General features: G+C 30.5%; 2 protein-coding genes across 2 annotated transcripts in view; one reads left to right on the forward strand and one right to left on the reverse strand.

Annotated features, from left to right (window-relative positions):
- Positions 1-3298: 3298 nt before the first annotated feature.
- LOC139526943 (delta-like protein D) lies at positions 3299-18400 on the forward strand (the record flags this gene model as incomplete). Its single annotated transcript, XM_071322124.1, is given in 14 exon segments — positions 3299-3464; positions 5455-5676; positions 6536-6760; positions 8514-8621; positions 9512-9625; positions 10142-10255; positions 10785-10898; positions 11716-11849; positions 13231-13372; positions 14041-14174; positions 14959-15091; positions 15675-15793; positions 16789-16945; positions 18277-18400. Coding segments are annotated over 14 exon segments (1812 nt in total). The 3' UTR covers positions 18297-18400.
- Positions 5978-18434, reverse strand: part of LOC139526944 (uncharacterized) — a 31140-nt gene continuing 18683 nt past the window's right edge. The window contains exon 2 of the mRNA XM_071322127.1: positions 5978-6220. Coding sequence (XP_071178228.1) covers positions 6138-6220 — 83 coding nt within the window. The 3' untranslated portion in view covers positions 5978-6137. The remainder of the gene's footprint in view (positions 6221-18434) is intronic.

The raw sequence follows: 18434 nt of genomic DNA on the forward strand, positions 1-18434 counted from the left end.
TCATTAAAGTATGGACATCACAATATGGCAACTTATTACATAACAATTAATTGTGTAATAATTATGTCATAATGAAATTATCACAATTTGAAAGATTATTCCTTCTTCTTTCTTTTGGTACCTCATTTATAAAATTTATAGAAAGATGAGTGAAATTACATCAGTTTAAAGGTGTCCTGATTGGGGAAGAAAAATCTTTGTATTGTGCTACCTTAAAACCGAAATATCTAAATCCAGGAAAGGACAGTTATTACCGAATAAATTTGATTTATTTAAAGTTAGTTCCTTGGGGTAAATTTCAGCAGTATATTGAGAAAATTCTTGATTATTTAACGAAAAAATATCACCAAGATAACGGTAAGTGTTGTTGAATTTATCAATTAAATGCAATTGCGACGGGTCTTTACTGAGTTTAGTCATAAACTGTGATTCGTAACAGTACAAAAACAAGTCTGCTATTAAAGGGACACAATTAGTTCCCATGGGGATACCTACGACCTGTCGATAAACTTTGTTGCCGAAACGTACATAAATATTATCAAGGAGAAAATTAACAGCTTCAATCATCTCATCACACCTCCAGTAAGTATATCTATCATATTTACCTTTCTCATGTGAGAAGAAGGCTTTAAATGAGTTGCAGCAAACAAATCTACATTCAGCTTTACCAAACGACCATTTGATTAAATAGGAAAACTTTGTTTAATAAGATAGTGTGGAAGTGTAGTGTAAAGAGTAGAAAAATCAAAACTATTAATAGAATCAAAAGGACCATCAAAAGCACGTAATTTATCTAAAACATCCAAAGATTTTTTTACACTCCAAAAATGGTTTATACCACTATGTTCATATATTTTATTACAATAGTTTATGATAAGCTCTTTAATAGTAGTTAATGAACTAGTTAAGAGCACTGAAAGCTTAGTTGTAGAACACTTACTAGAGGCCGAGATGAAACGATATTTAAATGTTTTTTTTGTGTAGTTTAGGTAGCCAATACATAGTAGGGACCTTCCGGTCCTGAAATGTTCAGAAGAAGCCTTAAGCTTTGATGTGGTTGTGATATGCTTGTTTACTATATGACTCTCTGTGGAGCGGATGGACTTGAATGTAGATGAATTTAAAATTTCATTCTTAAGAACGTCCGTGTAGTATTTACGGCATACCACCACCACCACATTGTTCAGGCTGCTTTGTCGGCCGGTACAAACACAAACGTTAAAGTCGAGTTCACGAGTCCAAATACCCCTTTGAAAATTCCTGGCTACGGGTCTGTTGGATAGCACTACAGCGGGAGGGTAAATATTTTCTGGTGTAAGCATTCTTAAAGGCTGAAAATTTCGTCCGTAACACGAAAAAAAATCAACTTTGATAAAATACACAATGGAGTCACTCACTTTCCAACCTATTGCTTCGGAAAATCTTTACGACTACGGATAAAAGATCAATAAACTCTTATTATTAGCTATCATTGGATAGTACTACAGCGGGAGGGTACTCTTTGTTTTAGAGTAATCATTCTTGAAGGCCCAAAATGTCATCCGAAACATGGAAATAAAGCCAAATTCGATAAAATACATATTGTACATGATCAACTACATATACAACTATAGATAGTACGCCATAAGTAAAATTAATTTATGATTTCATTGCTTGCCATACATTGATTACTAAAAATAAATCGACCATCTTAAAATTCAAGCTCAAGCCACTTCAATGCGTAATAGTGCACTCATTAAAAACATGCAAGACAATACACCAGAGGTGGTATGCAAATTATTTGAAGAAGAAGAAGAAGACTATCAGTTACTACTTTGATATATGCATGTTGGTTTGTTTTAGGACTTACTTTACAGTATGACTTTCAAATAAATTATGATGAAAAAGTTATTAGTTAATTAAACACTATATTTTAATATAATCAGATATTTTGGCGTAAAACATTCCTAAGATGCGACCACCGAATCTTTGAAGTAGTATGTGTTTGATGAAGAGGGGTGCACGATGTTCCCTTTGTTTCATTTATAAACTTTTTAAAGGGGGGATAATAGCCATATAGATTACTTTCAGTATAAATAGGCAAATATTCCATCTAAGACCTTGGGTATTTTAAAAAGTAACAATTTATAAAAAATACAATTGGTTAGAAAGTGAGTAACCCCCATGCGTATTTTATCGAATTTGGCTTTATTTCTATGTTTCAGACAACATTTTCGGCATGTAAGCCGGAATTCTTACCCCAGAAATTCTTTTCCTTCCTGCTGTAGTACTATCCAATAGCTTTTTATAAGGGCAGAGTCTATAATCCTTAGCCATATAGATTTGCAATTGGTTGGAAAGAGGGTTATCCCATTGCGTATTTGATCAAATTTGACTTTTTCCCGTTTTACGAACGGAATGTTTGGCCTTTAATAATGCCGGCTTATCCACAAAATTCTTTACCCTCATGATGTTGTACTATCAGATAGCTATTTATTAGAGCTGAGTATAATCCCTAGCCAAACATAACGGTTAAGGCAATGGGTTGGAAAGTGGATGACCCAATTTCAAATAGAAGCTGTATTGTCGGTATATCACGACAACATTTATTTTTCATCAAAATTCTTTATTTTTGTTGTCCCTAATATGATTTTCAAAAATTGGAATTGTGGGTTAGATATGCGTTTATACGAAATTCATCTAATGCTTTGTTTAAATCGTCATCATGATTTTTTTTAATTGTTAATGCTAATTTAAAACCCGTAAATATGAGAGAAAAACTCCAAACTAAGGTTGGAACTTAGTTATTGGGATATACAACCTTAAATTTTCGAACAAAAAAAAAAAAAAAAAAAAAAAAAACTATGATTTTAAAGAAAAGTTAAATTGTTGCTCAAGTAGTTTTCCAAACGCAATTACAGGATGACAAATTACATGATTGCTTTTTATCAACAGAATTGCAGGTCCTGGATGTGAATTTCTGGATAGCTTCACACTAGTCAGATACGTTAACGTCATGTTTTATTTTCGTAGCAAACTAATTTTCATAAACAAAGTGTCATTACTTTAATATTTTCCTCCAACAGAATGTAACTAAAATGCTTGTGTTCTTGATTGTTACCCATGGCATCATTTCTAAAGGCTAAACAAGACACGAACAATCAAAGTTATATGCATGATGGAGTTTTTATCCTGGTTGGAGTTCAAGACACAATCATATATAAAAATATTTAAAGTCAAAATGATTTGTTTTTATTATTACAAAATGAAAATATTAAATACGTCGTTCAGATAAGATTAGAGGCCCCTTGTCAATGAGTGTTTTATTTTTGTAACCACATATCAGAGATAACTGTTGAACTTATCAATTATTTTTCATTCATGTGTAGATTGTCATTTTAACAAGGAAATGTTTACTGTAAAGTTACTGGGTCTCTTCCTAATATTTGAAGGGAATATATTGAACACCTATGCGAGTAAAATAGGTATGTAAATGCATCAAATATCGATAAACTATAGACAATTATTTAACCATAAGATCTTTAAAATACTCAATTACCCAAAAAAATAGAAACAAAAGGTCAATGAGAAAAACGCAAGTCGCAGGATAAAGAATAAAATATAAATAGAATATAAAAATAGAAACGATGAACCTAACTGGGAAGTCCAAAAACTTCTAATAACAAAATTACTATTGCCTCTATTTGCATGTAATGATTACTAGTATATTTTTACTACGCATTTACTATCTAAATGTCTATGGGATAGCAAGATATAGAGCTCACATGAGCGGATTTTTTTGATATCAGATTTAGTTTTTGTTTGTTTCATGGTTTTTGTAGACTATCTTAGTGATATATATCATTATATGTGCTTTTAGTGTTAACTTTTTCCATGCTAGAGTTTTGCTGTTTTTAAATTATTAATTTGTATGTTCCATTCCTTTTTTTTCTATTACTGTTTATGTTTTTATATTCATTGAAAATGTTTGTTAAAAGCCATGTGGACTTTAGCTTGCTTTATTACTAACGTAACCAGTTCCCAAAACAGTACAGAGAAAACTAAGAATTACTCATCATGAATCCGAACATGAAATTTATAAATTGAATTAACCGACAATTATTTCTGTTCAGCTTATTCGTGTCATTTCCATTGAATCACACTGCACACACAGTATTTAAAGACTTTTATAATTTTGTGTATTTATTCACATTTCAAATGCTTTACTGTAATAAAGAGGAAATGCAATAATATAATCACATATTACACGACCAACTCCCAAAAGTATTTGAAAGAAAATACAAAAAATCCACCAAATATTGTCTACATCGAAACAATCAATTGACTCCTACATGTAGAAGTAGATGTCAACTATGCTTGTAGCATTTTTCAATATTTAACACTGTTTATTTTTTAGTTTTTCTTATTAAGAGAACCACTCTCCAGTCAAACGAAAGTAAATGATATTGTAACGTTTCAAAAGAGCATTAGTTGTCAAATTCAGGTTTTCTAATTTGACTAAACTTTTATATTTAATTCGTAACATTCTAAAACGTATATCGAAACAAAACAATAGCTGAATATGCCTATATGCGTAACATATCGTCAATAAGGAGATTAATTGGAATTCACATGAATACGAATTCAATTGAGTTTAAATTATTTACTTGCAAGTCAGTAGTACAATCACCGATGTATTGTTAAGAATAGCAATGACAAAGGAGTAGGTTCAGTAAGGCACCTGTTGACCCCAAAATATAGCAGTTTTACAAAATTGTGAAAATGTAATCTTTTAGCTATTTACTGGAAAGTAGAATGCTTCTGCTACATAAATATTTACTGTTTTTGACAATACAATGCATATATCGGGAACTAGCATCATTAAGTCATGCTAAATTACTGAAATCTTCACAATTTTAGTATTTTAGTTAAATTTTAGACGGTTTCCGTCGTAAATGAATGTGGCCGCATTCGTGTTCATTCATAATATTGAAATGTTAGTTGTATTTGATGTTAATACATAACATATATAAAGGTGGAGGATGAACACGGATGCGGCCACTTTCATTTTTGACAAAAACCATCTGAAAAGTTATGTTTTTTTGGCATATTTGATAGATTTTTCATATTAAATTTTAAGCTTGAATCCGAGCGTTTTTAATGACTTAATCAGTTAAAATCTTTCACATGAACTAATTGAATCAATTGAAATAGATACTTAAGTGTTTAAAAAGTGTCCAAAATCTTTCGTTAGATGAACCTGAAATTTGAGGCCAAAATCGGTCCTTACCGGACCTACTCCTTTAGGCTAGATTAACAGTTTATAACGAAATTTTATTTCTAAAAAATTACAATCAAAATATATAATCTAAACTGTTCAGTTCATCAACGAAATAGACAAAACGTCAAATCGAAACGTTTTAAGTTAAGTAAATAATCTTATTTTAACTGTTCCCTTGTGTTATTTTAATATAGATGTTGACTGTTATAATAAAGACAACAATGGAAGCACCTACATTGGAACAGTAAACATTGCAAGTAATAATCAAACTTGTTTGAATTGGAGAACAGTTTCATCACCATACGTAACCTACGATAAAAACAATGCATTTTGTAGGAACCCAAATGGATTTAAGAAGCCATGGTGTTATACAGGAGCTGGCTTTCAATTTAGTTACTGTAACATTTCAGTTTGTGGTACGTTGAATATATAGATTAGCAAACTAAGAAAGGAATTTCTACTAAAGCTTTCTAAAGCAGATAGTTTCAGAAGACGGATGACCTGAACAAATAATGTAATCAATTTGTTGCCACCTATCCGTATTTCAAAAAAAATATGTTTCACAATAAGGTTCCTTACAAAATATTACATATCAGAAGGTTTCAACTCCTCAACAAATGCATCATTCTGTAATAATGGAAAATATGAAAAAAAAATAATAAATACAGTTCTACCATCTCTCTTAATTTTCAGATGATCTTTTATTTCGTGTTTATTGTTTATTATAGTAGTGATCGTCAGTTTCGGCATCGAATGTTAATAATCAGCTATGAGTTTCGATCAACAATCACCAAAAGAATCTTGTTTGTTTGATTATACGTTACGGATTTGTAATAAATGCAAAACAAAACACAAAGAGGACATACTTTACTGATCTTTACTGCATATCCATGCATTTATCTCGTTTCAACGTTATGTACTTTCCATTTAATTTAATTGATGCATCGAATATATCTGATCCTGAAATATAGAGAAATGTATTAATGTTACACCTAAGTAAAACCTTTAAAAAACTGTCTTCATTGGTACTTTTATTCATATGTGTTTGGAATAAAACAATACGTTCAACCTTACATACAAATAACCATAACATATACCCTTTAATTCACCATAACATAACCCTTACTGCAACCCTAGTAACCTTAATGATAGATAACTCTTACATTAATGACAGCCTCATGCATTGAAGTGATTATTGCCTATCTTGAATCAAGAACTAATTCCTAAATGGATAAATCATCGACTACTACTGACATTTCACAATTTATATTTCAGATGTGGATTGCTACAATACAAATGACAACGGGTCGTCTTATGTTGGAACAGTACACACTTCACGTTTAAATCATCCATGTTTGAATTGGCTAACAGTGAATTCGCTGCTTGTACCATATCATGAAAATCATACATACTGTAGAAATCCAAATGGATTTGGAGAACCTTGGTGTTATACAGGAACTCTAAATAATGGATTTGAAAATTGTGATGTTCAGATGTGTGGTATGTGGTTTCATCTTTAATAAATTATAATCAATACTCCATGAAATATGGAATCAAAACCTTTGACCTAAACGAATTGTTATATATAAGATATATGATACCATTAAAATAAATCTATTTATCAAATTGCCAAATCAATTATATCCCGTCATTGTGTTATTTTATCATAGTAAATGTTTATTTATATATCTGTTTGTTTGTATTGTGATTAAGATAATAACACAACATTGACTTCTGAACCCACATTTTTGATATTTTTACCTATTATGTCTCTTTGTTTTGTTCACACATTGTTGACAATATAATGATATGTATACGACTGTCATACAGTTAGAGGTTTAACTAGCTGTAAAACTATGTTTGATCCACCATTTTCCAAGTCAGGAATATGAATTTCTTCTGAGTTCAGTTTTTTTGGTGATTTTACTTTTCAATATGATTTTTGCCATCTATCTCTAGTCCATTTCACCTCGTCTAGATAAATGCAATGATGCAACTTTCACATTATTTGCATTTTACAAGTGGATGCATTATCAAAACTAAGTTGTTTAGAATTTATTCTTCGGTCTAAGGTAAATGGCTTTCAATAACAATTTTTGTTCAGACAATTTGTGTATTTAACAGATATTTAACTGTTGCTATTAGATATGTTCAAAGACTTCTTGACTCGCAGTAATTAAGAGCTTGACATATGTGATGTCCATTTTTAAATTGTTGACGACCTTATGTTGATTTATTTTCTAGCGTCATTTGGTTGCTGTTAAATAAAGGCAACAGTAGTATACCGCTGTTCAAAACTCATAAATCCATGGACAAAAAAACAAAATCGGGGTAACAAACTAAAACTGAGGGAAACGCATTAAATATAAGAGGAGAACAACGACACAACATTAAAATGTAACACACACACACACACACACACACACACACACACACACACACACAGAGAAACGGACTATGCATTAGACAAAATCCTATGAGAATAACAAATATAACATCAAAACCAAATACTTGAATTTGGGATAGATAAGTACCGTGACACGTCTTATAGTAATGTGAATTCACACTCAAAAATAAGAGAAAACAAACGACACAACGGAAACACAACGTTAAAATGTAACACACACAGAAACGAACTATAATATAACAATGGCCATATTCCTGACTTGGTACAGCACATTTTTAAAGGAAAAATAGGTGGGTTGAACTGGTTTTGTGGCATGCCAAACCTCCCTCTTTAATTACCATGTGAAATATAACGTTAAAATGACAACACAACATCACGGGACTACAATATAAATAAATAGGAGAACACAATTGACAAAGAAACACACGAAAAGGCAACAAGTTTATTTTTTTTTTATACATGACAAAATTTATCGTTGAGTTAGTGTTCATATTGTTTTTTGTTTAGTTGTGTGTTTTTCAACTACACAAACTATATATAAATGATAACCAACACAAGTTAAATATTACTACTTATGTTCCAAAAAGTACTATCGAACAGTTGATCATTGAATTGTTAATACCAGAACAGCATTAAAAATATTTTGCGAATGTCTGTATTTTAGATAAGTTGCATCTCATCAAGTCATAGGTGACCTTAGACTATTTCTGGTAGTACTTTTAGATCAACGATGACACTCCAGTTCTATAGGATGTTTGAAACGATGATGTTTGCAAACATTGTTTATGAAAATTATATACTTAAATTATATTAGTTGCATTAATAATTCAATATCTACTTAAATAGGGAGTTGTGAAAGTTCTCCTTGCCATGAGGCCTCTACCTGCGTAAAACAGGTGCATGGATTCAAATGCACATGTGCAGCAGGATACACAGGAGCGTTATGTAGCAGTAGTGAGTACATTTATATGTTCAAAACAGAGGTGATGGAATGGGAATCCCTCTTTGTTTTTATCGGAAGCAACAGTTTAACTTTCTAGAATAAACTCATATTAGATATATTATTGCCGTCTAGTGAAATCAAATAGCGTTCAAACAGTTGCTGACTTCAATACTTAGTTATTACACAACCATGAAATGTCAATAGAACTATAATACACTACATTAAGCATCCATTTGTCTACATTACTGGTGCGTTGCTAAATATCAAACTGAAACTGTTCATGCCGCCATTTTGGAAAATTCGAAACAAGATGACATATCAGTTTGCTGATGCATTACTATCTCCAGTCATAATGTGCTTTTCTATTGTGAATATATTGTGTCTATATTGTATATGTATTTATGAAAAGAAATAAGCCTTTATCATGCGCACCATTTATATATTGTAACATGTAATTTTTGCCATTGCAAGTACAAAACCTTTTATCTAATGCTTGTTTATTTTCGTATGATACTTACGCTCTTTTATTGACAAGCAAAATAAACGGAAACTCTTTTACAAATCAAATTCCCTTATGATTTATATGCTCCTTAATTTTTGGTTAATATAGATATGAGGTAGTTTTATGAGTCAATATGCTAATGAGACAGCGATCTGAGATCTGTATATCCATAAACCATAACAGTTAATAACATAAATGGCACCAATCGTTCTGCACTAGATTCTCATTTCGACAATCAATGTCTATGCAGTGATGCTCAAGCTGAAAAAAGGTTACCAGGAATCACTTCACACCATTTTACCGCCATTATTTGGGAAGAAACATATTTACATAATTACGTCATTTAATATGAAAATATAGCAACAAACCAATCACATTTGTTTCAATATGTATTTGTAGATATTGATGACTGTGCAAGTAACCCTTGTCAACATAATAGTACTTGTATTGATTTAGTTGGAGGTTACATGTGTTCTTGCGGACCAGGATTAACTGGTGTACACTGTGAAAACGGTATGTAATTAATATTAAAAAATACTGGACAAACGGTTAAATATAATGAAGCAAAAGCTAACTGACTATATAACAAAGACAAGTTTTGTGTCATTGGAAAGGAAAAAGTCGAAACAAAATATCTATAATATCAAATCAAACAGTTAATTTCAATTATCTATCTCTTCTAGGTAAAACAAGAAACAAATAAACATCGAAAGAAGGTGACGTAGGGTATAAGTCAGTGAGGTAAACAATCAATCAACAAATCGATGAGGAAGTTTTATAACATCATTACGTGAAAGCTACATCTTCAAAGGTTTTTTTTCTCTTGATTTCTGTCAACATTTTATACAGATCCTGACTTACCTCAGGTTTTTTTTCCATTGGAACCATGTGAGCTGTCGAACACAATGGTTTTTGAGCAGGCAGTGTTTAGTCATTGAAAGTAGAGCGTATTCTAATTAAATTTTGCGCTTTATTAAAGACAAATGTTTAATTTTATTCAATCGTTAACAATCAATATAACTTTTATAGATGTGAATGAGTGTGCAAACAATCCTTGTCAATATGGTGGTACTTGTCATAATAAGTTCAATAGTTACACATGTTCATGTGCTCCTGGATTTGTCGGGGAAAATTGCATCGGTGGTGAGTATACGGTTTTCTAACATTTCTCTATCAGATGCATATTGCAAGAGTGCATGTTTTTTCAATCATGCACAGGGCTAAACCTATCACAAAAAATTGAAAAGATAATAAGACCGGCAAATCTGGACAAGGAATCAGAGCTTCATAAGTGAGAAAAAATAATCTTTATTTAGTTATAAAATATTCAATCATATAAAGGAACACTTTTATCATGGTCACTTCTTAGAAATTCATGTAAAATCATGCAAATGTATGTAAAGGTATACAATTATGAGAAAAGTTGATGCTTATGACAATAGAATATTAAAAAACAAACCAAAAACAACATTTTAAATGCAACAGGAGTACAATTTATAACGCACTATTCTAATATTTAAATCTCAAAGTGTTTTCAAAGGCATGCTCATTCATTTATAACATGGCTAGTAGTGTTGAACAAAAGACAACATATGGAATGAATGAATGAGCTGCTATTGGTTAATGAAATAAAATCAAGGTAAATGTTGATCCTTTTGCAATTTTTATTTAGATATTGACGAATGTATAAGTGATCCATGTCAGAATAGAGGGACTTGTATAAACTTGTTGAACGGATATAGATGTCTCTGTCTGAATGGCGACACAGGAGTTCACTGCGAAATGAGTAAGTACATGTAATTAGACAAAGGACCTGTCGTTTCTACCTTTTGGTGTCTCAAATCTGTGCGTCATGTGTGATGCAATTATTTTTGTTTTATTAAGAAAGTTTTCAGAATGCTAACACTAAACAAATTCTCAAAAATTCAAAACAAATATTTTCGAAAAAAAGCAGTGTATAAAATTATAAGTGACAGATGTTCACTTGTTATCGTTGACATTGCATGATTTATAATGTGCAATTATTTACTATAAAATAGTTAAAATAAAATAAACCTGAAATTCAATGTCATATATTTCAATGGTGAAGTTTATTTTTTATTTTTCTTCTCAAAAAGACGCTCATTTTGTAATTGTTTCGTGTTTTCAAAAAGGATTTATGTTTTTTTTTTGTACGAAAAAACATCTTTATAGTTATCAAAGGTACCAGTATTATAATTTAATACACCATACACGCGTTTCGTCTACATCGGTGATGCTGAGATAAAAATAATTATAGAGCCAAAAAAGTACAAAGTTGAAGAGCATTGAGGACCCACAATTCCAAAAAGTTGTACCAAATACGGCTAAGGTAATCTATTCCTGAGATAAGAACATTCTTAGTTTTTCGAAAAATTAAAAGTTTTGTAACAGGAAATTTATAAAAATGACCATATAATTGATATTTATGTCAACACCAATGTGCTGACTACTTAAAATTGATAAGATTGATTAGAAAAAGAAACAAATATATATATGATATCAATTTTGGATGAAGGATGAAGGATCTAATGGGACATCAATCAATAGCAGATAGATATAGATGATATATTTTTAATTTGTAGGAAATGAAATAGTGATACCTCCAAGTATTATTTTATCAGCAGAAAGAAGTATTCAAGAAGGGATAGGTCGTTTTGTTTTACCTTGTTTTGCAGAAGGAATTCCCCTACCAAAAGTAAAATGGGAATCCATTGAAGTTAGTACATTAGTCTTCTAAACAAAATGGTAATGGTTAGATCATGTATATTGATGCATATATTCAAAAATATGGTTAAATCCGTATGTAACAATTTTGAATTATATTTACGAATGATGTCCTTGTACCGATGATAAAATTTAGTAAATGTTTTGACTAGTTTGTGATATCGAAAACCCTGGTGTAATTATATTTCATTAATAAGCAAATTTCACTCGCTAAAATTTGATAAGTTGTTACATACGCGAGCGAATCTGACAAGTTGATATATATAAACACCATAAGGTGCATGGTGAAATTCCTTTGTCACCATCTAATGGATAATTAACGATAACAGGATAAATTTCTTTAGTATACATACTTTAGTCGTCATTATTCATGTGTTATTGACAGCCAATATATTATCCAAATATCTAAAAGTCTTATTAAATTTTTGTATCAGATGTTGTTTCGATGAGTCTTTACTGACTTAAGTCATAAATTGTAACTCATAACAATACAGATATATGTTCACAATAAGTCGTGTATAGTTCGTCCCCATTGGAATTCCGATCACTTGACAATAAACGGAATCTCCGAAGCGAACAAAAATATTATCTTATAAAAATTCTAGGGCAGTTATAGTATCAAAGCATGTCCAAATGACTAGTTCTTTTGTTTGTTGTTACTAAAAATTACCTAAAACAGTTTGAACATATGTATTCGCATTTTGACTTTTGAAATGCTCATTTAATTAGCTGAGTGAATTTTTTTCCTAATTAGAATATGAGGCAAAGTGGTATATGATGTATATAGGGTAGAAAAATCAAAATTTTGAACATATTCAAAATCACCAATATAAGCATGTAATCCGTTTATAAATTTTGAAATTATTAAGAAATTTAGGTTTCAACTCCCTCAGACAAAGTTGACTTTAGATGAATATAGCTATTTATTTTAGGTATTTTTTGTCATATAGCTCTTCAACGGGCTCGGTACTTAAACATCTTCGGATTTCAAATGTTTGGCTTTGAGCGGTCCTAATGAAGGTAAATCCAGAAAAGCGCTTCGGACGCATGACATTGTTAAACTTGTTGTTTTTCATTTTTTTTATCAAGTACTTCCAACGAATATCTGGCAATCCAAAAGTAAATAATTCCACCAAGACCTTATTTGAACAATTTATAATTAGGTTTTTGATTGTACGAAGTGTAGCAGTAAGTAAAATAGACAATTTAGTAGTAAAACAATGGCTTGACGACGAAATAAATCTATATTTCCAAGGTGTTTTATGATATGAATTTATAATTAGAGTTTATTGATATTGTTAAATGTTCATTATTTATATTTTCAATAAACGAAATGAAAAGGTTTTTTTTTTTATATGAGAAATTTATTTCAGGCAAAGTTACAGTCAAATATTAAACAAGTTGACCATTATTTAGTTATAAAAAATGTGACGATTGCCGACTCAGGGTATTATATGTGTACAGCAACAAACAGAGGTGGTACCGATATTAAAATAGTTCATATAAATGTCAATGGTTAGTAAAGCTTTATTACTTAAGAAAGTTGTTGCAATTCCCTTTCATTGTCTGTGGTATTAATCACTTCTCTCAAAATGTTGCTTTTCAGGCATTTAAACCTGTCAAAACTAACTACAGCATTATCTACCGACTAATATCTTAGAGGAATAATGTTACCACATAGCTAGCTTTGATTTAGTTCTAAATGTCCTGATTGATATGGTTGTAATGTTTTCTTCTGATAAAATCATGTGTATAGACATTAAAACATGTTGCAATTTGAAGCATTTGATTTGAGTCATCTTATGACATGTATGAACCAGGAATTGATATTAGCTATTTAAAAGAAACATAGGTGTATTAAAACAAAACAGAAAGAGGTAAATAAATAAAACATTAGATTAAAAAAAATAAATAGGTAAACAGCGTTGCACTAAGTATTCCTGATATATTAGTTATAACGTATCCAAGAAAAATTTATAATCAGAGTAAATTGCTGTTACATTGCAATATTAAATATTTTCATGTTTATCGGAGTATTTCCTTCGTATCATATCGTGTCAAAGCGTTGTCATTATGATATGTATTGTAATATTGTTAAATGTATTAAATGTTTTTTTTTGTGGCAACAACATTGATTTGTTTCTCACTCCCTTCAATAAAACAAGAAAGTAAATCTTTTACAGCAAACCACCAAGTGCATGTTACACCTCGTATTACAGCACCCTTCGAGGTAGAGGTTAATTATTACGCTAACGCAAAATTGGTGTGCAATGTTACTGGTTATCCAACACCTCGAATACAATGGAAATTTGCCAATGTAAGGAAAGATTATTTAACATTTATACAACTAAGGTATCAAAACTTTCTAATCACTTCCAAAAACCTCTATTTTTTCTTTATTATGATACTTTAAATTTGTATCTTACAGGAAATTTGTATCTGAAACTTGATTTCAGTTGATCCTTATCGTGATTTGTATATTAAATCATACACTGTAAGGCATTAAACGATAAGCAAAATCAGTATAAAATAGAACGATAGTTAAGCAATGAACAAACAATGATAGAATTATTCAAAAGATAAAGTTTCAATTGGTATTTGTTTCTTTTAAATGCAAATTGAAAAATTATCTGAAAATATTTTTTTTTTTTAATATTGTTGGAAAATTTGGGGGAAAATGAAGATTTTTTAAACTTTTTATATCTTGTCTCCTGCAAGACAATTCGAAATTGAAACTCAATCTTATTTGGTTTCTCAGTGATTTCATTAAAAACACAATTTTTTCCTACTTCTTAAGTTTGTGATAATATCCTGTTCATAGCTACACCGCGAATGGTTGTCATAATGCGTTTAGAGGTACGTAAAGGATCAAAGGAAAAGTGGATGTACACGAAGTATTCATGTCAAACTTTTATATTCTCACTACATTGTATACCTGTTGGTAATCCGACTGTCTGGACAATGTGTTATTAGTTTTGCCTATAGTTTTGTAGGGACAACTTATCTTTGAAGGAATGTGATATTTGTGGTCGGTTTGATCTATTGTTGTATTCATTATTTCGGTTACGTTTGTTTCTTTTGATAGACATTAATATTTGTAGAAAACTTTACCTTCAACAAGTTCAACACTGACTTTGCTAAGAGCGACAAACGAAACGGCTGGAATATATACATGTATTGCAACCAATGATGTTGGAACCAGTAAAGCAGATATCAAGCTCAAAGTAACGTTCGGTAATTGTTTACATAACTATTTGTATCACTTCTTTAGACTGAGCGAGATGTAGAGCTCAATAGTTATCAAAGGTACCAGGCTTATAATTTAATACACCAGACGCGTGTTTAGTCTACATAAGACTCACCAGAGACAATTTAGAATTAAGAGATGAGTCTTTAGTGAAATGACCGATCTCAACATGTATTAACAATTGAATAACAATAAGAACTTGATGAATACACCTTAGTTCACTTTGTGATATGGCTTGTATTGATATTGATTCACCACTTCTCTACACTCAGTGTGATGTACAGCTTAACTTATCATTTCGAAATGTGTATTTTAGGAAATCCTGTTTTGATTCTAATTGATATCACTACAACTTCACTAAAAGTTTTTTTTTCATCATGACTATATATTTCAACCTTCAAAACCCATTTCATACAAAAGAAATTGTTTGTTTGGATATACAAAGAAACGTAAAAACTAATCAAGTGTTTAAGTATAGAAATTACATAAATATCAATTTGAAGAGCATGGCATCCTTCGTTATTGGTAATGTTATGATATAGTTAAAATAGTTATATTTTCCTTTCTTAGATACACCAAAGATAGTGTCTCCACCCTTAACGGCAGTTTGCAAGGCTGGTGCCTCCCATAATTTCACGTGCATAGCCACTGGCAATCCTTCTCCAGAAATATCATGGTCATTTACTTCCGTAAGTTGATAGTTAATATATCCAACTATATATAGATAGGGTATATGGATGCTTGATTTGAGTCAATCAAGCAAACTTTAAATTAAATTGAGCATTTAATGATTCAGTCAGCATACCACACATGATTCGTAGTCAATGTTTTGCATTTTGTATACGATTTAATTCAAATAATTGGATGGGCCTACTGCTAGTTTTTGAGATACAAATTTGACTGGAATAAGATGTTTATTCCTTTGAAATGTAAACGAAAGGTAATAAATAATGAACACTTTACGATATGTAAAATATTATGCATATCTGCTCACGGGGTCTGCTCTTAGAAGATTAAAATAAAAAAATTTCTATGAGGAATATTTGAAGACCATATATAATACAATGTCAAATATTAATCTAAGGTTAACATTATGAGTTAACTTTCTCAATTTAGAACAGTTATTTGAGAATGATTTTTTTCTTATTCATGTTACAAACATTCTTACAGTTTTTAAGAAAAAGCCGAGAAACACTTAAATATTTAAGATCTTCTGTTACGCCTGGATATTCAAGTCTGATTTGGACACTTAAATGGGAATGATTTTTTTATAATGTAAGGTGCAAAATATATAAGTGTCTGTTATTAATATTATCACGTTTATACGTTTTTTTCTTTTTTTTCAGTCATGGTAAAGTTAATTTTGTTTGACATTTGACATTTGATTTTCCCTACGTTAGTTTTCGCTTCTTAGCGCTAAGATATCTGATTTTACTGTGACGGTAACAATGTGTGAAACATTTTCATTCATTATTATTGATAACAAGGTTGTGTGAATATAAAAAAAATACCAACAGTCGTGCCGAAATTTAAATAAGGACAACACTTTTTGTAGCATTAGTTTATATCTTAATGTTTATAGGCCAAACCCTAAACAAAAGGAGGCCATTATTTATGTTTTATCGATTGTTTAGTATTTATTTGAAATATATTAAATTTTGATTAGTTCTTTGTTTGTTTTAAGTTTATTCACCATTCATCAGGATTACCCCGAAACGTAAAGTTTAACAACGATACAGTTATACAATTAGTTAGTCTACAGGAATCAGGAGTATTAGCTTGTACAGCGACAAACGAGTTTGGTACAGATTATAAATCAGCAAACGTTATTGTTAGACATGGTAAGATTTTTAATTTTTGATCTTTAGAAAACATGATTTATATCCATAGATACATGTGCGCTTATCTTACTTGTAATTCATGCAACAAATATAACCAGGCTACAGAAACAAATATTTGAACACTATCTTTTAATGTTATTGTATGATAAGGTTTACCCGAAATAGGTTTTTACTTATCACGCAATCTATCCTTTTCACTCCAGTTTTAACTCTTATTTTATATTTTTTGAGGTAAATGACGGAAAATTAAAATGACTACACTAATTCTTTTTTTATGTATTTGGCTTCATACTTGTGTCTTTAAATATTGTTTATTTTTATTTGTAAAGTTTATTTTACTCATTTGTTGGAAGAACAGATCTAAATGTTTGTGTTAATTCATTTGTGTGCTACTCTTTCTACATGTAATATAATTAAATTGATAAGATTTTAACAATTTATTGTAAGAGATATTAAGCTTTCAACTAAATGGTCTTTGGCAAAAAAAAAAGTGTGATTATATCAAGTGTTACAATTATGTAAACAATTAAATTGGTCAGGCTCGCAACTGTTACTTTTGAGTTCATAATGAATTTAGAACTGTTTTAATCAATGAAATATACTTTTGAAAATCATGGAACCAGAAAACTCGTTTTGCATTAAGATATGAAAATGTAGTAAAAATGATGAATCAACAAACTATACTATTCAGTTAAAACAGCCACCATATCATGCATATGGCAAAATAGAAAAAGAAAACCAAGAAGACAAACAACAGTCCACAAAACAATACACAGAAAATTAGAACCGACCAAAAATATAAAATCAAACACTGAGCATAAATGCCCAGAACGGATTAAAAAGTTCCTTCCACGACCATCGTATAAATACTGTTAAACTACGTTGATGAGCTGCAAATTAAATAAGATGTAGTCCTACATATAGGGATTTATAAAAGAGAGACGAAAGATCTCCGACGAAAATAAAAAGATAAACAACAAGTGAAACTGTTAGCTACTGCTCACTAATGATACCCCGACCGCACAGGAAGTTACTAAGTGATGAAAATGCATCACACTGTACAATGCTGTATAGCTGACTTATATAAACCCTGAAACCAAATTTCAGAAATCCTAATGGTGTTGTTCCTGAGAAAGATGCCACGAAAAATATTCATGGAACAGACGGACAGTCAGACAGAGGTAATACATTCTACCGCCACTTTTTTAAAGCCGGGGTATAATAAAGACTGAGCAACATGAAGTCCACCAAAATGTCTGATCTCTAACTCCACGACATTACAAATATTTACACCACCACGAAATAATATTGTTTTTGTATATAAATTTCAGATCCAGATGTTATTGGTTGACAGAATAACGATCGTAGAAATTAAAAAAATAATAAGATGTTCTCATAATTTGTTGTCATATTATGCAAAGGCTTATCTTGTTTTTAATATATATCATTAAACAGCTTTTTTTTTTTGTTATTTGTAAACCCACTTGAT

Source organism: Mytilus edulis, chromosome 6 (genome assembly GCF_963676685.1).
Source record: "Mytilus edulis chromosome 6, xbMytEdul2.2, whole genome shotgun sequence".
Lineage (NCBI taxonomy): Eukaryota > Metazoa > Mollusca > Bivalvia > Mytilida > Mytilidae > Mytilus > Mytilus edulis.